General features: G+C 39.7%; 1 protein-coding gene across 2 annotated transcripts; it reads left to right on the forward strand.

The window, feature by feature from the left end:
• The first annotated feature begins 518 nt into the window (after positions 1–518).
• olfm1b (olfactomedin 1b) lies at positions 519–25,190 on the forward strand. 2 transcript variants are annotated; one of them, XM_018736872.2, is made up of 6 exons: positions 519–1,011; positions 14,199–14,348; positions 15,883–16,038; positions 17,966–18,185; positions 22,092–22,198; positions 23,564–25,190. In XM_018736872.2, the coding sequence occupies exons 1-6, from the start codon at positions 946–948 to the stop codon at positions 24,236–24,238; spliced, it is 1,374 nt and encodes a 457-aa protein (XP_018592388.1). In that variant the 5' UTR covers positions 519–945; the 3' UTR covers positions 24,239–25,190. The 2 variants fall into 2 exon arrangements, with proteins under 2 accessions (XP_018592388.1, XP_018592387.1); XM_018736871.2 differs by lacking the exon at positions 519–1,011 and adding an exon at positions 10,599–11,448.
• The last annotated feature ends 459 nt before the right edge of the window (positions 25,191–25,649 follow it).

The following is a 25,649-nucleotide window of genomic DNA, read 5'->3' on the forward strand; positions in this document are numbered from 1 at the left end:
CAAAGGCCTGCGTGTTTTGTGTTACAAATTTCATTGAATAAATGTGACTAATCTACTGAGAGGCCTTGTTTTCAAATAATGACTTTGTACACTGTAGGTGTATTCAGACAGGAATTATCTCACTCACACTCCCTCGCTCTCTCTTGCTTTCCCTCTACTGAACCTGCAATTAGCTGTATTGTGACAGCCAGTTGCATTGGGATCCATTGAATGCAGCTTTGTTGAATTATGGAACAATTCTTTCTCGGTTTTTTTAAATAGTAATAGCTGAAAGAAACGGAGTGGTCTCCATAGCAACTCCAAGGCTGTCTTTTCTCTGACTGCTGAAATAATATCCAGTAAATGGATCGCAGCAGAGAAGTTCATCCGCAAAGATGCCAACAAAGTAATTAAATTTAATACAAATAAGGTTTTAATGATTTCCTTTAATGAGAATTCCTCCTCCGCGCGTACACTTTTGTCCTCCTCTCTCTCTCGCTCTCCACCCGTCGTTTGTCGTTCGCTCGACTTCGCTTGAATTTCCCTCGCAGCGTGACGTCACATCCGCTTTCAGAACCGTGGCTAGCTCCTGCCGCCCAAAAAACCCATCTCGTGCTCAGCTGCGCGCTCCTCTTCGCGAGGCAAACTTTTTCGTAATAAGAAGTCGCAATTAGGGAAGCGCCGAATCTTTTCTTTTTTCTTCTGCATATGAACACCGAACTAAAGCGGCATTTCTCACGGAGAGGAAGAGACGGGGCGTAAAAAACGGCGGGTGAGATAAATATGCAAAGCGACGGCTTCGCGAAACCGATGCGCTGCTTTCGCGTGTTTTAGTGCTGAAGGGTTCGCGGGGGACACGAGCCGAAGAGGAGGACTCTGCCAAGGGGGGACAGAGAGCGCACGGAGAGGCGAAGGGACATCCCCTGCATGTGAGAAAAGCGCCGCTCCGAACGTCGGAGGCAAGAGATGCAGCCCGCCAACAAGCTCCTGAGTCTCACCCTCCTCGTCCTGATGGGCACAGAACTCACGCAAGTAGGTTCGCAACGCCATTTTCCCTCGTTAAGAAGAGCGGTGCGATGAGATCGCGCGTGGCGTGGCGTGGCGTGGCGTGGCGTGATGGATGCGCTCAGGGTGGCTAAGGAACGCGGGCGGAGAACGGGCTGACCGTGGACCACAACACTGGCGTAGTTGTAATGTGCGCGTCTCATATGGGCTGCAGCCCGTCGAGGTGCGCAAAATCATGACAGGTGCAACAGAGGCGAAGAAATAGAAAACAAAAACAGAAAAAAAAAAAGGGGGGCACTTGAACGAGAGGGTCCCGCGTGGCGCTCGCACACGCTCTTACACTCCGTGTGTGCGGGGTTTTCTGTACCCTCGGCTCACCGTGAATCTGAGGTTGCGTTCGCGGTGCGGGGTGTTGTTGTCCGAAAGCTGCCTCGCCAGCGGCGCGGTTCGCACGTTGTCGGAACCTTGTCCGAACAGTCCGAACGTCGCCCGACCGCCGTCTGCACGCGCTTTACACGTTGCCTACACGCGGCTCTATCCACGACCACGTTGTCCAGCAGCAGCCTGGAAGACTCGTGTTACCGTTACGGCACATTTCGCAGGCAGAGCCGCGCTCGGTCCCTGCCCTCGCGCTTCTTCTTTTACAACTTCACAGGGATTCGGCGGCAGACAGCGCGCGCGGACTGTAAATCAGTGTCGCCGTTTTCTTCAGTTGTGCGTCGCCCTTTGGCTTCCCATTAAAACTTGCTGGTACACTTTCAGCCTGTCCAGCGTGACCAGTAGCAAGGGACACGGCGGGGTGCGAGGCTCCGCTCTAAGCTGACGCGTCCCCTGGTCCCCTGTTTCCGGCGATGAGACCTCCGAGCTGAAACAGGTGCGCTGCTGCTGCTGGTGTTCTCAGCTGAGCCCGTTCTACATGAGCACTGCACCGCTGTACCATCATCCGTCCTTCATCCACCATACGGTACCCATACCATACAGCGTGTCAGGAGAGACTGAACCAGGACATTCCGTTCCATTCGTCCTTCTGCCTGGTACATCTCACATATACACGGGTAAATAAGTTCATTTGAAAACTTTTAAGCTGAAGTATTATAAACGTACAATATCTGTCTCGTATGTGGGTATATGGCTATATATATATATATATGTATGGGTGTGTATGTGTGTAGATATACTGTATATGGTATATGTATATATGTAGTGTATATATACATACATACATACATACATTGTATATACCAACATATGCATTTTAAATACTTCTGTTATAGTTGCATAAATATATGAATTAGTTACATTTCTAAAACCATGTGGAGCCACGCAAAGCTTGACTTTCTCCTCTGTTTTATCGCTCTCGGGGATGCCGCACACTTTGTATGCCATATCAGTATATTGTGTTTTTTTTTTTTTTTTTTGCTTGAAGTGTCACCTTTTCTGATTTACAGAGCTGCAAAAAAATGTAACACATGTTGCAAAAGCTACACAGAGGATGGATAATAAATGGCCCTTGTCTCCTGTTAAGTTTAACTTAATAACTGTGTTTTGCTTCCCAAGGTGTGATGATTTAAAATGGTTTTGTAGACATGTGTGCTAAAGGTAACACAATCAAATTGTTTTTACAGATTATGCTGAAAAGAATTTCATAAATCACAAATTTTAAACAAGTGGAACAGTTGTGTGTTAAAATATCACAGATCTCTAGGGACAGGTTTTTCGAATTTCATAAGGCCTTCTTACTGTTTTATAATAAATTTGCACCTGATGTAGTAAGGCACTATAAAACATATACTCCATAGGATCCACATAATACCATATATTTAGGAATTTGGCATCACTGATTATAAATAAATTGAGTCTTGTTAAATCTGAACATTGATGAACAGTTGAAGGAAGACACTGAATTTTTTTGTAATATGAAAAAGAAACAACAAAACATCTATCCAAACATTTATCTTTGATTATCTAAAAACGTAATTTAGAAAAGAACTTACTTTTATTACATATTGTCACATAACCTGGATCCCTTAGATTCACTGACTCCTTGTGAAGTGTAACTAGCGCAATTTCTGTCTGACAAAAATTAAATATTGGATTCAGTTATTTAAAAGCCTGCTTCTTTGATTGATCTTAAAAGTATGAAAACTGTATAAATGCAAAATTACCTGTAATTTTCCAGAAAACCTAAAGTGCACTAAAAGTTATTTGGAAGTTTATAAGATAAGTTTGCTCACTGCATTCCTCATCATTTTTTTAGAAGTTTCAGATTTCCACATTTTTATTTTAACTGGAGTATTTTCTCACATACAGTAATTATGATTTATATTTTCTACATTATACCTCAAGATATGCAATACCTCCGAACACCTAAAATCAACCAGTTTCACCTTAATATGTTTAATTTTATCATAAACACACTCACAGTTCTGTGAATGTCAGTCTTGGATGACCACTATTGTAAGCACACAATGTAAAGTTCAGTGCTAAGCTTTCAAAACTCACAGTATGACTTCTTTGAGTAGAATGAGGCCAGAGGAGGTGAACAAACATGCTGTTGTTTGTGGTTTTTTGTTTATTAATTTATTTTTTACATAACTGCTATTGACAGGTTGCCGTTTAGCAACATCTGACAAAGTCACCCGATATCTGCTTTCTCCAACAGTCAATGCAGTTTCATTATATATGTATGAATGTACAGTGTGTGTGTGTGTGTATATATATATATATATATATATCCGGGTCCTGCTCTCTGGGGGGTCTGGGGTTTGAGTCCTGCTTGGGTTGCATTGCGACAGACTGGTGTCCTGTCCTGGATGTGTCCCCTCCGCCTCCAGCCTTTCATCCTGTGTTGCCAGGTTAGGCTCCGGTTTGCTGTGACCCCACTTGGGACAAATGGTTTCAGATGGTGTGTGTTTATATGTACTATATATACAATACATATACGTATATATATATACACACACACACACACACACACACACACACACAGGTGTGTGAGTGTATAATATATATGTTCATACATGAAAAATATCACATGGTAATCGCATGTAAGAACTTTTACAGAAAGTGTTAATCAGTTTTGCGCTATTCCTCTGATAGTATAAGGTACAGACTAGTGTTTTTTTTTTTTTTTTTTTTTGTACTTTCAAGTATTTTGTGCAGATTTTTAAAATCTTTTCCATGTTGTTTCTACCAACGTAATGAAATGTTTTCAAAGTAGGAAGGCAGATGCCAGTATTGGTTTAGGTGAAAGTATATGAAAGTGTTCAATAAAAAATGTAATTGTGAAGTTTTTAAGTGTATCGTACATGCACATCTCATTGTTTGCCCCTTAATTATTCCATACTAATTTGTAGAGGCCAAGAGGGCATGTAATGCACTATAAGGCATTGCTTTGCAAACTGATTTAATTAGAGGATAAGGAAACACAGAGGTTAAGGGGCTGGACTCCAATTAAACACTGGCACAAACTGCTGCATCATTACAGTTCAGTTTTGAGCTTCTTTGAGGTTGCAGCTTTCTTAAAGTATTGCCTAATTGAGTGTAGAGAAGCAGGCTTTTCCAAATAAATAAATAAAGAAATAAATAAATAAATAAAGAAAGAAAAAAACACAGAGAATTTTAATGAGGCCTCTGTATTTGGTGGACTTCTAAAGCAAAGCCATTCACTGCAATGAATGCTGATGGCACTAGCCGCTCATGGACAGCTGTGAAAAGTTCAAGGTTAGGTTGCTTGCAGAGTGGGAGTTCTAATAAAAACAAGTATTACCTGTCATTTTATGCAGAAATGCAGAAATTTTGCATTTCCTTTACCCATATCTTCCTAATGGTGGGGAATTACAATACCTACCTTGGAAAGGGCATTATAGCCAAATGAATCACGAAGCAGGACGAGTCATTAAGGTTATATGAGTCTTGGTGAAAGGTTTCAGGGGACCTGCATTTAATGTAATCCATTTTCATTACTTTTTGGTCTGAATGATTTTTTTTTTTCTTCCAAATGACTTGCTTCTTTTAGCTGAGTTGACCTACTTAGTGCAGTCTTTGGGAACTTCCTTCATGAGAGGAAAAGTAAAGCACAAGCGAGAATATGTAGCATCACTCGCTGAGAGGTAGACAGCTGTAATTAAATGAGAGTTGTTAGTCAGCAGTTCCATTTGAGAAATTATGCAGTATTACAGATTTGACTTACCTAATTAAGTTGTTAGAGGAAGCTTTTTTTCCATTAATACTGTCAGATCTTTTGGCCACATCTAAAAAATTGATTTTAATGCATAAATCATAGGGTTATAATACATGTAACTAATTTCTGATGAAACCTTCGTTCGGTTTTCTTTTTATATTGATTATGTTTTGCATCAGTATCTAGCCTTGTGTTAACTATACTTGATAAAAACATTTTTATGTATGCAAATTCTAAGTCCATAAATGGTTACAGGAAGTGAATATTAAAAAAAATGAATAAAAAACAGTCATTGTGGACACCCCTGCAGTTTTGCATTTATAAGGAGCACATTTTTGGATTTATTCTTTGGTGTCTCTGGTGTGCTTGATTAAAATTATCATATCAGTGTGGTATGTCTCCTCCCAGTTTTAGCTTTTAATCAAAGTATTTACTCCTGTGGGGAGAGACTGCATGCACACATCTGTTGTTTTTGTGATTCTTTAATGACCTATTACATTCAAGTTAGAGACCTGCCATTTTTCTCCTCTTTGTACCTTACCTAGTTAGCCTGTGTTACGCATGTTTATTAATCACGAAATATCTGGATATTTGGTGTTAATTACATTTGGTCATTTTAGCTTAAATAAACTGTATAATATAGGTATAGTCATAAGAGAAATAGCTTTCAGGATTCCATTTATTTTTGATCATTTTGTTTTCAACTCCCATTAAAAATTTTTTGTTCATAATTATCATAATGGTGGCGCTTCTATCATTGCATTACTAAATGTGTAATCCACAAATATCCTGAAAGACAAAAAACAAGGATAAACGAGAATTTCGTGATCCAAGTCATCAGCTTGAGTTCTTATGAAGCCTGGCTGTTGTTCTTTATAATGCCACTTCTTTAATTTTCTTAGTTGCAGTTGCTAATTGATTGTGCGAACATTTACCTCTAAGTTATCAACCTCCTTTCTTCAAAATTTTCTAGAAGAATTTTATAGGGTAATGTATGTGTGCAGTAGCAGAGGCCCTAATTTACACAATGCAAATCCTTCATCAGATTCTGCCTGAACATTATAAGTTTTCATTTTCTTAGGCTGGGGATTAGTTTAGCTGCAAGGGTACAGAATGTGAAGGGTAATAGGAAAAGTGGAGGTAACTGAGTATTTGTGTGTTTTGTAAAGAATGGTAAGAGAGAATGATGTTAAATTTTTAAGCGATTATTTTAGAGGTGTTTTTAATTTTTAATTCAAAATCCCTTAAACATGGTTCACAAGGGGCCACCTGTGGAACAACAAAGGCTTGCTTTTTACTGGGCTTTTGAGATCCTGTATATCATATTTCTTATTTATGATAAACTGGAGTGTGAGGTGTGTGTTTACTTACAAAGTAATAGAAAAGTAGACAAGAGCAATGTCTGGGCCTTGCTAGACAGAATACTGTATGTTGTTTAAAGAAAGGTAGCATCTTAGCTGCAATACATGTTTGGCATCAGGTGTTAAAAAGCCAGTGAATAACTTGAAAGGAAATATGTGTGTGGTTCACTAAATTTTATTTCCTTTCAGTATTTCTGTAGTTCCTTAAAGATGCTTGAAAAAAATATATTTAAAAAGCATGTTTTACATAAGTCAGTAATTGTTGCCAGGTAATTGTATTACAGCAGAATGAAAGTTCCAACGTGGTTTCAATGGTGCGCAAAATTCAAAAGTTCATGTACTGCAAACATGTATTAAGAAGTGTGACAGTACTGTATGACATCTGCACTAACTCTCTAACTCTCTCTGTCACTAAATATATATATATATATATATATATATACAGTATATTTTTATATATATATAGAGAGAGAAAGAGATAGTTCCATTTTACAGAAAAATTGCTTACTGCTGTACCATAACAGTCTTGAGCTATATTTTGCAATGTACTACATGCTCATTAAAAGTGTACACTTGAGTTTTCCTCATGCCTTCCCACAGCTGACAGCACTGTGTAGGTGGAACATTTAGACCTGTCATTTCAGCAGCTGTTCTTTTGTCAACAGTCTGAACAGTAAAGCACATATTCTACACTGTGAAATCTGGCAGCTTGCTTAGTAACCTGTATTCTACTAATTGTGAAAGTACAGAGATCAGTTATAACGTGTAAAATATAACAAGTACTGCTACTACTAAATAATACCACTATTTGTTGTTTATTTGTTCAGAAGTTATTTACAGAAGGGGACTCAGTAGTGTAGCGTCTTGTGCGGATGTATCACAGCTCTTGGGTTGTGGGTTTCGATATGGGTTCAGCTCAGTCTTTGTGGGGTTTTCATGTTCTTCCTGTGTTTGCAGGATTTTCTTGCACCACCGATTTGCACTCAGAAGAATCTCACCCCCGTGCTATAGTAAACTTCAGCATGTTAGTTACACTGAATTGTTCCAATGAAAGAACTACGTCTCATGATCTCATGATATGGATAATGCTCAACATAAGTACAGAGTTTATTTTCAGGTGCTATATGCATATGCAAAGAAGAAGATGCAATTGGTGCAGTTTTGGTGCACTGGTCACTAGAGGTATTGCCCCAGGGGTCATAACATTGCCCAGCTGTATAAATGGGTGAAACACTGCAATAAGCTTAGCAATGTACGTTGATTTGGAGAAAATCATGACCTAAATTAGTAAAAAACTTACTAGCATGTGTTTCAGGTGAATTGCTGACTCTAAACTGTCTTTACTGCTTTGGAGAAAAATGTCTGCTAAATGAGTCAATGTAAATGTGTGTATGAGTGAGTGTGTGATTGCTCTGCAATGGACTGATGCTGCTTCCAGGATAACCTCCACACCACTTTGACCTTACACTGGACATATGGTGATTGGTAATTGATGGTTGGATGCGATTATTCACAAATCTTAAATCCTTACGTAAATGTGTTTGAGGTCCTAGTATTGTTGATAAAATTTGTACAGCTTCCAGCCTTTGTAGAGTTGCAGCTACATTTACATTTTTGTCACTGTCTTGATAAAGTCAGAATTATTAAACATTTTATCCAAAAGAAATTCATGGAGATATTGAGTGTAACAAGCATTTGTTACATTTCATTAAATGTTCATGAACTTATATGATTATTGCACTGAGTGAAATAATTTCTGACACTCTGTAATACTTAGAGTTGTCATGTATTTATCGTTTTTGCAACACAATGTAGGATTCACTAAAATGATATCCCCTGCTCTTCCATTGTCCTTTCCTCAAAAACATTTAGAGGACATCTGAAAAAATTACATTAAAAACTTGTTTTCATATTTACTGATGGTCAGGAATTTTAAAAAATAACTTTTTTTTCATTGTGTCTGTTTAAAAAAAAAAACATGATTAGTCGTAAAGCATATTGAATTTGTCACCGTCATTGCATTTAATAATTTATGACAAACACAAGCCACCTGGCTGATTATGATAATGGGGAGAGAGTGGTGTTGAATTGACAAGGGAAAAAAAAAAAAAAGATTTTTTGCAGTAACATTTGATGCTTGATGGTGTCAGCCTCTAGGAATTGAGGGCCACATGCATTCAGGTTAGGTTGGGGTTCCACGTGGACCATGGTTAGTGGTAGACTTCTCTAACAAAGGACAGCAGAGATCATCTGATATGTGACTTACAAGCACTGCGCTGTGGTGGCTCTGGGCATCGGCCTGAACATCTTCCGTAGAGACTGTTGACTGTATTAAGAGATGCATAACAGCAGACCTGTCCATCCAGCGTGTGTTAGCTCTGCGGGAGATCCCTGTCTCTGGCTCTGAAATTCTCATCAGAGTGGATACTGAATGAAAAGAATGCTGCCCCCTGCATGCAGAATGATGACTAAACCGTGTATGATTTTTTTCTATTAAACTACACAAAGACACACAAGCATGAACATTACACTGTCATGACTGCAAACAGCAGTACTACAGTATAGGGAAATGGAACAGTGGCAAAAAGTTACAATTCTGCTTACAATTTGCTGGTGTACCTGTGAGCAAGATATCGAGACTAGATTGTATAAAGAATCAAATTCTGTAACAGAGTGAAATTCAAGATATCTGACAAGCCATCAATAAATCTGTTGTGTATTTCCTCCAAATTTTGGGGTGGCCCGCTTTTAGGATTCATTTTTTTTCTCTTGTAGACATGTCTCATAATCAACAAAAAGGAATTGCTGAATGAATGAGGACATTAGTGTAGTGTAGTGGCTCAAGTTTTCACCTTGCAAATGAGATGCCTGGGTTTCAATTTCTGCTGTAGTACCTTTGACCCAGGAGTTGATCCAGGTAATCTGGGTATAAACAGGTAAATAACGGCAAGAAATTTCGGAGAAAAGGATCAGCGAATGAATGAATGAATATGACCAGTTCATTTGGCCCAGAAAACACAATTTCACCAGTAAAAAAATATTTTGAAAGGCCTGACCTTTTCAAGAGAACTACATACATAACAAATACAATGAAAAATGGGGGAAAAAGGTCATTAAAGCAGTGGACATCTGTTCCCTAAGTGGAAGTGTGTCAAGTGAAACTGAAAAGAACAGTTTCAGACAGTAGCGGCGTTACTTGCTACAGCAAAAAAAAAAATAGGTGGTCATTTGAGAAGCTCAGAGTTTAGTTTCAGTTTCAGTTACCTGTTCAATATAATAGTTCTGGTTTTACTCACTCAGTCGCTGAGATGAGTATCGAAGCATTCCAATGCCTTATGTGTGTCCAGGCGCTCCGAGCTTCCGCGCGGACAGGCGACGCGCACGCGTGGTGCAATACCTCAAGCGTCTACAGGGTGGCGACAGAGTCCTTCTGAAACCGAGCCTTCCGCGCTCACACGGTGACAAAGGACTGGCGGCGGTCACAGAACCTGAGCCTTTCAGCGGCAGTTACGCGCGCTCTTTGTCGCCGCAGTTCTCGCTCAGAAACAAAGTACTCTTCGGGGAAATACAAACTACGCGCGTTCAATTAATTCATAATCTAGTGCCTGACTAACACACTCGGGTTATTTCTATGTGGGGACCTTGGTTTGTCACCGAGCTACATAATTTCATTCAATCAATGTGTGCAAAACACGACGTTTCCGATGGAAGAACAATATTCGAACATGCTTCGTTTGCATTTTCATTAGTCTTGATTATTTATAGATTATTTTATTCCAGAGGGGGTGCGGTGGCGCAGTGGGTTGGACCACAGTCCTGCTCTCCGGTGGGTCTGGGGTTCGAGTCCCGCTTGGGGTGCCTTGTGACGGACTGGCGTCCCGTCCTGGGTGTGTCCCCTCCCCCTCCGGCCTTACGCCCTGAGTTGCCGGGTTAGGCTCCGGTTCCCCGTGACCCCGTATGGGACAAGCGGTTCTGAAAATGTGTGTGTGTGTGTGTGTGTGTGTGTGTGTGTGTGTGTGTGTGTGTGTGTGTGTGTGTGTGTGTGTGTGTGTGTGTGTGTGTGTATTTTATTCCACTCGGTAAATGTGTTTAAAAATGCTCGATGAAGCAACTACTTCGGTCCGCTGGCTCTTAAAAAACTGCAGGCAGCCTTTGCAGAGAGAGTGTTTTATTTTATTCTTTCTTTCATAATTAAGAGGGGTTAAATGCGGAATGATCGCATAAACAACTCCGGCGAGGGTCCCCGGTGACACGCGGGTGGGCGTTTCACGAGCACCGTGGACCTGACATCACGCCGCGCTTTGTTATATAGACCCGCGGCACGAGGCGCATCTCGAGCAGACGGTGCGCGGCCGCCGGCACGTTCACAGCACAGGAGCGAGCGAGCGAACGAGAGAACGAGCGAACGAGCGTTTAACGGAACCGATCGGACTCCCGAGCGGAGTCAGTGTTCGGGGATTCTTCCTGCTCACGGGTGCACCTGCGGCGCGCCGCTCCGGGACACCATCCCCATCCCAGAGCATTCGAGAGCGACGGCCAGGAGGTTCCGCGTCAGTACAATAAGCAAGCAAAGAAAGCGAACGAGACGAGAGCAAAGTAACAAGCGCAGCTCAGTCGTGTGTCCAGCCATGTCGAAGGCGCAGGGCTCCGAAGCGGGCACACAGGTGTCGCAGCGCGCGTTTCTGGGCACCATGATGAGCCGCGGGCTGCAGGGCTCTCGGGCGCTGCCGAGTGTAGAATGAAGGTGAGCGAGGGACGCAGAGCGCAGACATGTCGGTGCCTTTACTCAAGATCGGGGTCGTGCTCAGCACCATGGCCATGATCACCAACTGGATGTCCCAGACCCTGCCCTCCCTGGTGGGACTCAACACCACGAAGCTCGCAGCCGCACCCGGGGGTATCCCCGATCGGAGTATCGGAGTAAGTTCGACACTGAGTGCCTGCCTTGAGACTCACTGTGACATATCATTAGTATTATTATTATTGCGTTACTGATTTTTGAGCCGTTTCATATGGAATTCAAGCGAGAATAACCGGCGTCTAAATTTAATTAGAAGTAGTGAAGCCGGCAATTAAAAGCATGCAGCCTGGTGTCGTTGCGTAGAGAAGCTTTTTACATCATGTTGAGAAATGTGGATCAGGATGCAAGACTGGATCTTTCCGCTGGCGCGAGGAACAAAGACCCCCCAGCTCACTTCAGGGCAGGGTTTGGGAAAGAGCGCGACATTCCTTGTAAGGACTGGATTTATTTTAACGAAGGAGGATCGGAAAGGCTCATTGGGGCAGCTTGGAGCTCAACCTGCCACGTGTATGAATTCTTGTTTCAACAAATTTTGTATACTATATATTAGCATTGATCCATAAGTAACATTAGCTTTACTGTTTTATACTCTACGCGTCTATATGATAGTTCAAGGTACTAAAAGGCCCTGAAGTGATTTTGAAAGAAAATTGTGTAACTGATAAATTTGCGAAATTACCCAAGAAAGACAATGGGGAGACGGCGATACATATTAATTAGGAGGCGATACATAGTGTCTGTCAATTAAAGCTTATATAATTACTAACATCAGAGACTACTGTTCACACACAAAATTTAAAAATCTGTGACAGACGGCTGGCTATGATTAAAAAAAAAAAAAGAGTCGGGTACTCATTCTGAGTTACCTCAAAGCGCAACACATCTCCTGTGGATTTCTTACCTTTGCTGTGATCACTTACTTAGCTGGTAATTATTGCAGCGTGTTGCATCAAGTGGGACCGGTTTGTAGAACACCTGTCGAGTAAAGAATACCTGGATTCCCTTCAGAGCTTATTCTCTGTTTTCTTATAGCTACTAATTTAAATTAAAATATTTTTATTAAAACTTGTCAGATCTTAATTCACTGCTTGCATTGTGTAACTGTGTAAGTGCATGATTGTGTAGTTATGCATTTTATGCAGTGCTATGCATCAAAACAGTGTATGTAAATTCAGTTCTAGATTCTAAACAACCGGATTCTAATCATTTACTGTGAAAGCAACCAGTATAATAATGGGAGTGTGACAAAAGGCCAGCAAGAGTGACGTGAAACAGCACTGTAATGAACCAGGGTGTGTCTAGTTCGGGGACTGCTTGGATTTGGCAGAGGCTGATGGCTGTTCTCCAAGTTTTTATTTCTCCCCATTATATCCTATAAACAATGGGGAATTAAACAGCGTTGGACAATAAAGAACAATGACCCTTCATGTATATGTTAATTAATGGGAAGAAAGGCTATATTTCAGGAGGTGGTTTTAATTGAAACAATCAACAGCAATTTTCAGGGAACTGGAGCAAAAACACGGTAATGTGTAACATACACTTTTTTCAAACAATTTACACACAGTGCCCCTTCTTCCAGTTCTGCCTCAGGTCACCGTGAAAGACCTTTTAGAAATGTTGTTAAATGTTCGTAACTGGGGCCACTTGAGGAACAAGTCCATTCCAATGGCAGCTGTCAGATATAGTTTGGGGGTAGGTTCGGGGCTGATGCCCACTGTAAGCATAAACAGTGCAATAACAATAACAGTATGGAATAATAGTCTGCCTTGTGGAAAAAAAATGAAACACCTGAGGCATATAGTTGCAACATTACATATTTTTTAATCTCTCTATGATAAATGTAGTAAAATTATTGATTGTTTGCATAGACCAAAAGATCTTCATAATGGCTAACACATGCTGTTTGTGATTAGCTTAGCATATCTGACAGTTACACTATTGAGTTGGAAGAATGATGAATGGTGGACAAGCAGCGTTTAACCTGACTGAAGTGATTTAATCTAGAAAAGTCATTCTCTCAATGGCTTAATCTTGACAATGATAATGGTATTTTTATGGCACATTGAAGTAAATCTCTAAAATTCTTGGCCGCAAAGATGATCCTAGATGATTATTTACTCTGATGTGACAATGTTAGCCTGGATAAATCCTCAAAGCATGGATCTGTTAATTATTCAAAAGGCCTAGGAGCTGACTGTTTGAATTGTGTTCCAGCTGGTGTCCAAACAAACATGGTTTTTCAAATCTCTTTGTGGATTGTTGAATTTGTTCAGCTCTTTAAGAAGTAATTTAATTGTTATGTGCCAGAATGATGTTCATTTAAATAATGCTGTCGTGTCTTGCATCTTAATGATGTACAGTAAATATAACTACTAGATATCTACGTTTTGCTGTTGCATACACAACATGTTACGTCCTCACACAAGATCATATCATAAAAGTTAAATAAATGATAAAAAATGACTCTTTGGAGAACAGAGACCAGATAGTCCAGGTGATGTGGAGTTACTTTTGAACATTTAAAATTTTGCCCAGTACCATGGTGAAACAGTTGGATCTCAGGTTTCACCAGGATTGAGTTTGTATGGAATTTGCATGTTCTTGTCTTCTATGTGTGGATTTCCTCACAGGCAAAATAAATGAAGAAAGGAATGGTTAGTCACTTTCATAACCTCCCTTACCATGAAAACCTTGTGAGTGGTTGCCATGAGTCAAATTTAACCTGATGGCACTTACTGTACCCTAAATGATGATTGCATGTTTAGAACATCCAAATGCTTTTTATACAAACTTTTTGCTTGATTACCCACACTACCACTACTCCTCACCCTCCTTCTTCTCCCCTTCCTACCATACATGTGTCCAGGTGCTGCCAGCAAACCCAGAGGAGTCATGGCAGGTCTACAGCTCAGCCCAGGACAGTGAGGGCAGGTGCATTTGCACCGTGGTGGCCCCCCAGCAGGCCATGTGTTCACGGGATGCACGAACCAAACAGCTGAGGCAGCTGCTGGAGAAGGTGAATTCCCTGAAGCCTCTCATCTTATAGTCATGTCTCTCTGCTTTCTGCAAGCATATAGTATTCTTCACCAACATCATAAACTCTAATAGTGTCCAAAAATATCCTCAGGACCACCTCCATTTGTGCTCCATAGGAGTTCACATTTTGCATTACATTTTAAATGTCTTTGCAGGTAAAATGTTACACGTATTTTGTTACTATTCACACACTGGACGTTCCTCTGTTGTGAAACCATTGATTTTTTTTTTTTTTTTTTTTGCAATGTACAGCTATAGAGGTCAGCATAAGGATTTAGAAGTCAGTTGATTATGATTCCACCTGCTGAATTCTGAACATACCGAAAGTTTTGGATTTTGAGGTTTCAGAAAAGAGTGCATTAACAGTACTCAATTCCATGTGTTAACTTGCATTTCAGCAACAGAGAACGATAACGGGACACAGTGCGGAAATGTTTCTCAGGTGAAAACAGTATTTTTATAATCCTTCATCCATGTGGAAGGGTGGGTCAAATAGTACTCCTAGTTTTGTTCTCTAGATTCAATGACACATTTGGATCCAGCATTTACCTTGTGTAAGACTTGAGGGGTGTCAAGAAGCATGACCTCAGTCTTGTCACCATTTACATTTACAAATTGTTGAGTCATCCAGGATTTATTATCAAAAATGCATTTGGATATTGACAAGACAGCTGCTTCAATATAAAGTTAGTTACGGATGTAGATTTAAGCTTTATGAGTACAAAAATGATACCTGAATATTTGATTTGGTTTTAGTATGTGACCAAGTAGGAACATGTACACATTAAATAGCAGAGAGCCTAGTATCACGCCTTGAGGTACACCTGACATGAGATCCTTATTTTCACTGAAATTATTGAGCAAGACATGGAAGTGGCAGTGACTAAAATAGGAGTTGAACCACACACACACACACATTTTCAGAACCGCTTGTCCCATACGGGGTCACGGGGAACCGGAGCCTACCCGGCAACACAGGGCGTAAGGCCGGAGGGGGAGGGGACACACCCAGGACAGGACGCCAGTCTGTTACAAGGCACCCCAAGCGGGACTCGAACCCCAGACCCACCGGAGAGCAGGACTGCGGTCCAACCCACTGCGCCACCGCACCCCTCGGAGTTGAACCATTTAAGTATAATATTCAGAATTCCGAAGAGAGTCCCAGGACAGGATGGTAAAAAAAAAAAAAAAATGTCACGATTGACAGTGTCAAAAGCATTACTGAGCTCAAAGAGATTTAGAATAGAAAGGAAACCAGAGTCCATAGTATCTACAAGTCATTACTTTTACAAGTGGAATTCATTTGTTCTGCATTTGAAATGAAGTTGGAAGGGTTTAAAAAGGTTTTTTGCAAGTAGTTGATCTTTGAATTGTATCTCAACGGACTGTTATAAGATTTTCGCACAGCATGGCAAGTTTGAAACAGGAAGTTAATTATTTAGGGTAACCAGTTGGTATAATGACAGCTACATGTGTCATAGAACCTATCCATTTCTCTGCTTGCCTCCTTCCAGGTCCAGAACATGACACAATCCATCCAAGTGCTGGACCAGCGGACGCAGAGGGACCTTCAGTATGTAGAGAAGATGGAGATTCAGTTGCGTGGTCTGGAGACCAAATTTCGACAGGTGGAAGAGAGCCACAAACAAAATATTGCCAAGCAATACAAGGTACACTACCCTGGCATTCCTTTCTCAACCAAAATTCTTTTTTTCCAATCAGTATTACCCATAGAGTCAGGGATCAGTATCTGGCCCTGTCCTAAGAGGTTTTTGTTCAGCATAACCTTCCCTTTTGCCAAGGGATACCTTCACCCTTTTTGAACAGATTGTCTGCTGATATCATGCAGAAGCGCATTTTAAAAAGGTGGCATTTATAGTCCTTTACTAGTCAGCATTCCGACAGTGCCAACACTGTGCTGCTCACAGTTTGATAAATAGTCAAAGTCATTTTGTAGCCAGAGACCTAAACAAAACAAAATATGCAGTGACCATTTAGCCATTGTGATATTATTGTAAGCTTCTTTTTAAATTATTATAACATGATACATAGCATTTTGGGTGGCATTTGGTCAAAGAAGGCAACAAATTAAAACTGACAAGGATCCCACTAGTGGTAGTTTGAATCCTGCCTCCTCCATCATATAGGAATGGGAAGGATATGGTGAAGCCCAGAGGAAGAGCCAGCATAAATTAATTAAAACAACTAAGTACATATATGGGAATTCTATAAGAAAACACTGAGTAACCATGTGTGGTGAGTTGTAATATATTTTTGGCAGACCTCCTACCACAGAACAATACATAATGTAAATTTTTTAAGAAAAAATAATTTAACTTGCAAGTAAATGCCATATTTATTTGGCTTTCTATTGCATCACTCTGCTTCAAAAATTGCATCTAAATTGGCCATAAAAATAATATATGGACAAAATGTGAAAATATTACAATTTTTACTTGTGGTCGGATTTCCTGCTAAATACACTATTTTAGGTGCAGAAATGTGTAATTGTGTTAAAGTGCATTTTGTCACTCTGAATCATGCCAAAAATACACTATAGTGTTCCATAGGACTCTGTAACATCTGCATTAATCCAACCACCGTGCTACAAATCAGATACCATGGCTTTTTCCGTCAAATTTTACTCACAGAATTTATTAATTTGAGATATGGAAGGACTTAGCACACCTTTAAATTGTGTGTTTTGTAATGTATTGGTTGTTGGATTGCATGCAAATGTTTCTTAGCTTCTTAGTTATGAGGTCTGTACAATCTGCTGGTTCTTACAACTGATTGATGGAAACGTTGCACATCTTGACACATTCCTGCACCCCAGTGTCTCTGCAATACTCTGTGCATGCTGAAAGCATCCACCCGACTTGTGTTTTCTGTGTGTCAACGTGTGCTGTGATGTATGCATTGTTGGCAATGTGCAGGTTCTGTGTGTACTGTATGTGTGTATTAGACAGGCTAGTGAGCTAGATCCCTGAACAGTATCTCATCTTCTTGCTTGCAGGGCTAACTTTAAGAAATTTTATCAATGCTGCAAGACTGAAGAGGCAGTTCTGACCAATATTACCCTGAACTGGGCCACTGATTTTATGTTTTTTTTTTTTTTTTGTTTTTTTTTTTTTTTTTTTTTTTGCATCATGCAATTGATTTGAACTTAGCATTGTTATCACTAAGGATCCCTGACCACCACTGCACTCTTCCTGCATGTAATTGTGAAAGCATTCCATGAGTAGCTTTTTAACCTTTTGTTGAGTTATTTTTTTACTGGCCTTCTGTTTCGTCAGTGCATATTTGGTTACCAGAAAATGGCTACTAAAACAAAACAAATCGTTTGTGTGTGGTATTAAAGCATGTAACCCTAAAATGTTTAATGATGATAAATAAAGTGCTTTCCCAATTGTTTTCGGTGTACTCTAGACTATTTTGTCTTGCTTGTAAATTTGCACAAAGTAACTGCCTGACACTGCAGGTTACAGGTCCCATCCTGCATTCACTGTAGGGAGACAGTAAGGCCAGGGTAAGACAGGTGTTGGAAAAGGAATTTTGCACGCTTGACACTGAACCAAGCTTATTTTAACCTTACAGGCAATAAAAACGAAAATGGAGGAACTTAGGCCATTGATACCAGTGTTGGAGGAGTACAAAGCCGATGCAAAATTGGTATTGCAGTTTAAAGAGGAAGTCCAGAATCTGACGTCAGTTCTAAACGAACTTCAGGAGGAGATGGGAGCCTATGACTACGAGGAGCTACAGAACAGAGTGTCAAATCTTGAGGAGAGGCTCCGAGCATGCATGCAAAAATTAGGTAGGCTCAGAGGAGGTGGAACTTGCCCCCCATTCTGCCCCAGGATGGGGGGCAGACTGCAGTCAGTGCTACTGGCACCCTGCAGATGACTTTAGCACCACACTTCAACCATTTGAAATACTGACAAAAATGCATACACTGGCACATATCTGCAGCACAGTCAAAACACAGTTTGCAACACCCCTGTCAAGAGCATCTCACCTGACATATACAATGCACCTGTCCACATTTTCCTGTTTCCCTCAGTTTTGCAAAAATATAAAACAGTTTATATTTTTTTGCTTTCCATGTAACTTACTGCTACTTTATATATCTCATCATAAATATTACACATTGCAGTTACATCTGACTTAGATTCACAACATTTACAGAACTGTTTTAAATATTTTGTGAATTTAGTAGCAATATGGTTTTACAGTAATGTCCTTGCTGAAGAACACAGTTTTAAATTATTTAATTTTTCATGTTGAGATATAACAATGCTATGTAAGTCAGGCATACTGTTTGCTCTGAAAGTTGCAAGGATTCCCTCATTAAGAAATCATTCAGAAATAATCTACTCATGTAATATTGCACATTATTTTAAATGTTACATCTGCTATTCATATTCCAGTCATGATGAGCATGACCAACATCCTATCAACATCTTATTTAAGTGGAAGGAAGAATCAGTGTATATATTGACATGATGTCAAGAGCAGTAACTCAGATGAGACACACTGGTCTCTGAGAAGCCCTTCACCTGCTCCCACTTCCAATTCCAAGTCTTTCTCTCATTTGTGATTGGCTTGTGCCTTTAGGACTGAGTTGGCTTTGCTTGTGGGCATTGACTGAAGGATGAATATTACTTAGATATCCAGTGAAGGAAAGAGTGACAGATGTGACGATGCAGGCCCCAAACCCATGAACCTAGCATGGAACGTGGCAACTCACTGTAAAACAATTAGAGGATAAATCAGTGCAGTCTACTCTGAGCCCTGTCCAGAGGAGGTAGGACCTCTCACATGTTCCTGCTTATCTTTCTCAAATATTGAAGTACATATTTGTCATTCTCAAAGGCTTTTCAAAAGAGGCATAAAATTTTACACTAGGATACTTGTCATGCTTATTACCAATAGTGCAGTCATAAAGCATTATATTTACTATATCTGAAAAATAACTTGAATAATATGTTTCATAAAAAAGTATAGCATGTAAAAAGTACACACACACACACTCTCTGAACCGTTTGTCCCATATGGGGTCACGGGGAACCGGAACGTAACCCGGCAACTCAGGGCGTAAATATAAAAAGTATAAACTGTAAATTTTAATGACTGTTGATGAGAAATGAAGATAATACATTATGTTTTTTCATTTAACTACAGTTTAGTCCAAAGAGTTTACAGTAATATGAATGGCTATGCAGCCTTCTCCTCTATTGCAAGTGTTCCTTTTACAAGTTTTTCAGGCAAAAGCAAATGTAATTTTTACTGTAACATTCACGATGAGCTGTCAGCTCACTTCTATGATGAATGCCTTACACTAATTGAAATTTCAATTCAAGCCTTGGAGACATCAAGCATAATGCAAGGTGAGCACAATCTCCACCAACTCGTGGTTTGGTTTCTCATCCACATTTTAGTTGTCAGATACTGATGCTAGGTTATAACAAAATTCCTGAAACCTTTCACCCTTTATTTACAGTAATAATAAATCTTAAAAAAGTTTTAAAGAACGTGCTGTAACTTGGATAAACAAAGGAAAGCCATACATAAATCATGAAGTCCTAAAACACATAGTTCCCTTGAAGGGCAATATTATTACAAATTACTTTCTTTGATTTGACTTACTATTCATTTATATTATTTATGGCAAATGATGTTTTAGGAATAGCTCAGCAGAAAGGGGTTACAACTATTATGTTTTTAAAAACTGAAAGCACACACTTTCAAAATCAAAACATTTCTAAAATTTACTATTACTGACCCCCACTGTGAAACATACAAACTGACAATTAAAAGAACTACAGTAAAGAATGATACTGTTTGTGTCAAGATGGTCTGACATAAAAGTGTGAATGTTAGAACATTATAAGTTTTCCGAACAAACTTACTTTACTATAAACTGGAATAACTAGACTGCTTAAATGATATAGGAATAAAGAGTTAAACATTCCCTAAGCCTCAAGATGAAAATCCATCATGCAGTGAAATAAAGTACAATAAACTTTTCCTAGTTTGAAAAATTAATCTATTAGCAGTAGTTTTTTTTGTGCAGTCCATCCTTTTTACATCAGCATAATTAAGAATCACTGCTGATCTATGTTCAGTCGTTTGAAATTTGAAAAGAAAGGAAAGACATAAAATGGTTATTGGCATTTCGCTTCACAGTGAGACACACAGGAAGGAAGAGTAAGAAAAAACTAGATGAGGGAGAAAAGAAGAAGAATAAAATAGTGGGAATTTAATTTAGACTCTCTGACTTCACTACATAATTACATTTCATAAGCAATGTAATGATCCCTAGAGGAGAGGCCACAGGGTCGTGTTTACTGAGCACGGGACGCTGCATGGAGCATAGCGGGTGAAATGAGTTTGCCACTCTGGGCTCTTAGAGATTAGGAAGTGATTTAAGTCAGTGCTTTGGATTGTCTGCATTGGCAACACGAGCACTTGATTTGCTCACTGCAGAACACCTAGGAGCAGGAGATGAAACTAAACATACCTGGTTAAAAGGAGTGAAATGTGAGAAAATAACACTCTTGAGCTCTTTTTTAGCAACATTTTACAAAGATTTTGTGACATTTTAGAAGGTTCCTGAACACACGTAGGCCTGCAATTCAGAAATAGTGTGACAAACAAGCAAATAATTTTGCTTTTGCCAGAAACCTAAACTACATTTCTGATGGTCAGGTTTTATAACAACCTGTAATTAACATTTCTGGTAATTTACCCATTGTGACAAAATAAACTCCAAAACTCTTTATTAGTCATACTCCCCTGAGGTTTGGTCCATTTGGTGCTAAGAAATATGAATATTTTACATATATATGCATAATGTAGATATTTAAGAATTTTATAGGATCATAAAATCATGGTGGAAAAATGTGTGCTCTACCTGTACTACAGTACAAACTATAAGATACAAAGAATAAGTTACATATTCTAGAGTAAAACTTGCAATCATCATGGGAAAGGGAAGAGTTGAAGCATTTTTAAAAAGTCTGTCTGGGTTGTGACATCATTTTAGAGATCAGCTTCTAGAAGGCTATGACTCTTAGCTGTATAATAACTAGAAATAAGGATATTTTGCAAGCAGATTAGTTGTTTGTGGTGAGTGTAGCATGATGGCAGTACCAGAGGTACGTAGGAGAGTGCCTAAGGAGAACAACGTCTAAGGGATAGTAGTTCTCTGTCCTTGTGAGCTAACATCAGGGCTGCATTGCTTTATTAGACAGCAGTCCAAAAACGATTCTGTGAGACTTTGCCAGCTGTCCTCGGATGCCTCAATCACACACAGAAGCAAACCAAATCCAGATTGAAGACTTTAAATCATGAACATCTTTCCTTCTTCCACTCTTTCTCTTTTACCACCCTGGAGGAAGATTCCCTTCTTCAAACCATAATATACTGCAGCTGAGTTAACAAGACACAGAGGGAATACAAACTGGATAAATAAGGGTATATTTGGCCTACACTGAATGACATATTAATAAATCTCAACATAAACACTCCACAAGGAAGGAGTCAGTGGACATACTGGTTTCCATTCATGCAGGGCCTAACATCTTTGATGTGCCTTATTTGTATGGTGTGTAAGTACATATTGGCATTAATACATATACATAAGTGTATTTATGATTGTTATACATTTTTCTGTGTGATTTTTGATGGAGGAGTTTTTACTGTTTGCTCACCCTTGCAGCTTGTGGGAAGTTAACAGGGATAAGCGACCCAGTCACAATAAAAACATCTGGATCAAGGTTTGGATCATGGATGACGGATCCTCTGGCACCTGAAGGAGATACCAGGGTAACTCCGGGTCATAATTTGGCAGTGCTCATATTATCGCAGTGAACTGTGCATTGTGTTTTACTTTCTACCAGTTAACTGCAGATGTTATGGACACTGTAATTTTTCACAACATAATTTTAAAATCAAAAGCAGTGAACTCACATAGGTAATTCACTGATCTACGGTGTTTGAAATTTTGCCGATACTTTTCTCCAAACCAATTTACAACATTTAGCTACTCATCAGCTACTATTTGCTGGACCAATTCATGTTATGTACTTTGCTCAGGGGTAATAACAGGAGAGTTGATATGAAATATACAGGTACGGTGCATAAATTCCATCAGGTGTAATGTTTCATTGAACAGCCAAATATACTGCAAGTTAGCACTTTATTAAACTCTTTGAGCCATAAGTGCAAGCTGAGGTTTTCATTATCCTTATTGCTATAAAGATTAATTCAGTGGGAGACAGTCAGAGTGTGTTTAGTGTTTTTGCAGATGTTCAACTGCTGAGTCACTAATGAATAAATTTCAACTGGGAGATTAATGTCACTGTTTGTATTTATACTTAGGCTTGCTTTGTCGCCTTTGTCTGCTCCACAATTCATTCTACAAACCTAATGAGAGCAATAAGAAAGTTTCATCTGGAATCGCCAGTAAAAGAGTATATCACCTGCAGGCATTCTATTGAACTGATTTTCACAGCAGACTTCCATATCATGCAGTTGTCACAAATCAATATTTCCAAGCCTGTGTCACCCTGTGGATAGTAGCACTTCGATATCCTTGACTTCTAAAGCCAGCTTTTGATATTTTCTGTGTAACCGAGTGTATTATGTGCAATTGGTGAAGCAGATGAAGAATAATTACTCACCGGGAAAGGGTTTTGTACTTGCTTAGCTATTAGGAGGCATTGACATTCATTTTTCTGCCCTGCAATAAAGCTGAGCTTTTACCTCGCAGTAGGGTGATGCAAGTCATAAGTCTACATTGCATTTTAATTTAATTCACTTAGCAGATTCACTTGTCTAGAGCTATGCACACAGCTGATGTGGCAAGAAGTATAATGTAGTGGCCGTATGAAGGCCAGGGCAGTTCAATTGCCCTGAGGTCTTTTGCTGTGTCGGTGAGAGAAGCTATAAGAAAGAACAAATCAGAATAAAACACATTTGTGAGGTTCACTTCACAAAATCTGAAACTGCAGTGCCAAAGCAAAAACTCATTCCATGATAACTGAATTGATCAAATTGCACCTATATTATGGTTTCTACTGAGTTTGATCTTTTTCACAAGACATACAACACTCTTATGTAGCATACCACTTGTTAAAAGCTAGCCTCAAAACCCCTTGTTGAACACATACTGTCATTTGTCCTTGCTAGGTGTGGTACATGGATGGCTACCACAACAACCGCTTTGTGCGCGAATACAAGTCCATGGCAGATTTTATGAGAAGTGACAATTTCACTTCACACCGGCTACCCCATCCGTGGTCGGGCACTGGACAGGTGGTGTACAACGGCTCCATCTACTTCAACAAATTCCAGAGCCACATCATCATCAAGTTTGACTTCAGGACCTCCTCCATCGGCAAGTCACGACAGTTGGATTACGCGGGCTACAACAACATGTACCACTATGCATGGGGTGGCCATTCTGACATCGACCTCATGGTAGACGAAGGAGGCTTGTGGGCCGTGTACGCCACCAATCAGAATGCAGGCAACATCGTCATCAGCAAGCTGAACCCCAACACCCTTCAGATCATCAAGACCTGGACCACTAACCATCCCAAGAGGAGCGCCGGTGAGGCTTTCATGATCTGCGGCACACTTTATGTCACCAATGGCTACTCCGGAGGCACCAAGGTTTACTACGCCTTTCACACTAACTCCTCCACCTATGAATACATTGATATAGCCTTCCAGAACAAGTATTCCCACATCTCTATGCTGGACTACAATCCAAGAGACCGGGCCTTGTATGCGTGGAATAATGGACACCAGGTGCTCTACAACGTCACTTTGTTTCACGTTGTTCGCTCCGAAGAGCTCTAGACTCCTGCTTACAGATATTTCGTAGTCTTCAGTGCTTTCGTGGAACATATGCTATTGAAGAATATGACAACAAAAAGTTGTCTGCAATAACAAAATATACAGTAAATATATAATGAATGGAGGAAGTTGCCAAAAGGTCACACATGTCTTTTTTTTAAGTAAATCAAAATAAACTAGAGTCTACTGGTGTGTCCATGAAAGCACGTCATTTCCTCGCCTTTGCTGTATAAACTGGTAGCAAACTCGGAATTACTATCGGTAAAGAACCGGAGTTCTGCGCACAGAATCTCTACACAGCGACAGGATCAATTCATGTACTTTATAATAGTTCAAGGAAATGATCCATGCAGCGAAGAAGAACACCAGAATTGAATACCCTGACTGTTGGAAATATCCAGTGTATCATGCTTGTTTTTGTGGCTATTTGTGGAAAATTGCCTTTTTCTTACTCTTTTGCATGGCCTTTTATATCACCGTCACCTTTTCCTCTTGATGTTTTTTGCTGATAATGCCATTAAGCTACAGAGGTTAAATACCTGAGTGGTAAATGCTTGATGTTGTTACTGTTGTGCTTTCTTTGTCCTTAACTGAACTGTATAAAAAGCTCCTGTCCAGCGACGAACAGGGACTGAATCAGCTTGACATATCTAAAGAATGATAATGTAGCTAGAAACTGGCACGTCTTTAGAATGTATTTTACTGCTTTTTATGTTGCCAAATAGAGATCAATGGCTTACACCTCTGTGCTTAATTGGATGTGTCTTGTACATGAAGCAAAGTAGTCCAATTCATATTGATAAACAACAATCCTCATTCTGAATGTATAGCCTGAAAAAAGGCTTTCTTCAGCTTTGAGATTCTGATGTATCTGATGCATTATTTGTGAAGATTTTTGCTTACTTTTACAATGCAACGAGTTACTAATCATGTTTTTTGAGCATGTGACAGTTAAAATCCGTATCCAAAGTCGATTAGTTGTGTTCCCTAAATTTTATCATTTCTTCATAAGAAACTTTTATGATATGTAGTTATGTAGGAAGAAAAAACTATCCTGATATCTTCAATTTGTATCCAAGGATAACAGAAACATTATCCAGATTTTTTTTTTTTTTTAATTATCTTGTTTACCAGTTGTAGGTTAATCCTCATTTCTGACTATTTCACTTAGGAAATTTCAAGTTTGTATTCTACATTTATGCACACATTTTGTCTGGCATCAGCCCCTGAATTCAAATTTGCAGTAAATCGTAAATGTCTGTTTAATTAATTCAGAACCCTAACCCTGCTGGACTTTTTGCCATTCCCAATGAAACCAAGTGTGCTATCCCCAGCCCCTGGGATATTAAAAAAAGATTTAGTGAGGTAATTAGCATGCTTCCATTGGGAAAAAACGGCAGCTGATTAATGTCCT

The sequence above is a fragment of the Scleropages formosus genome, chromosome 6 (assembly GCF_900964775.1).
Source record: "Scleropages formosus chromosome 6, fSclFor1.1, whole genome shotgun sequence".
In the NCBI taxonomy this organism is placed as follows: Eukaryota; Metazoa; Chordata; class Actinopteri; order Osteoglossiformes; family Osteoglossidae; genus Scleropages; species Scleropages formosus.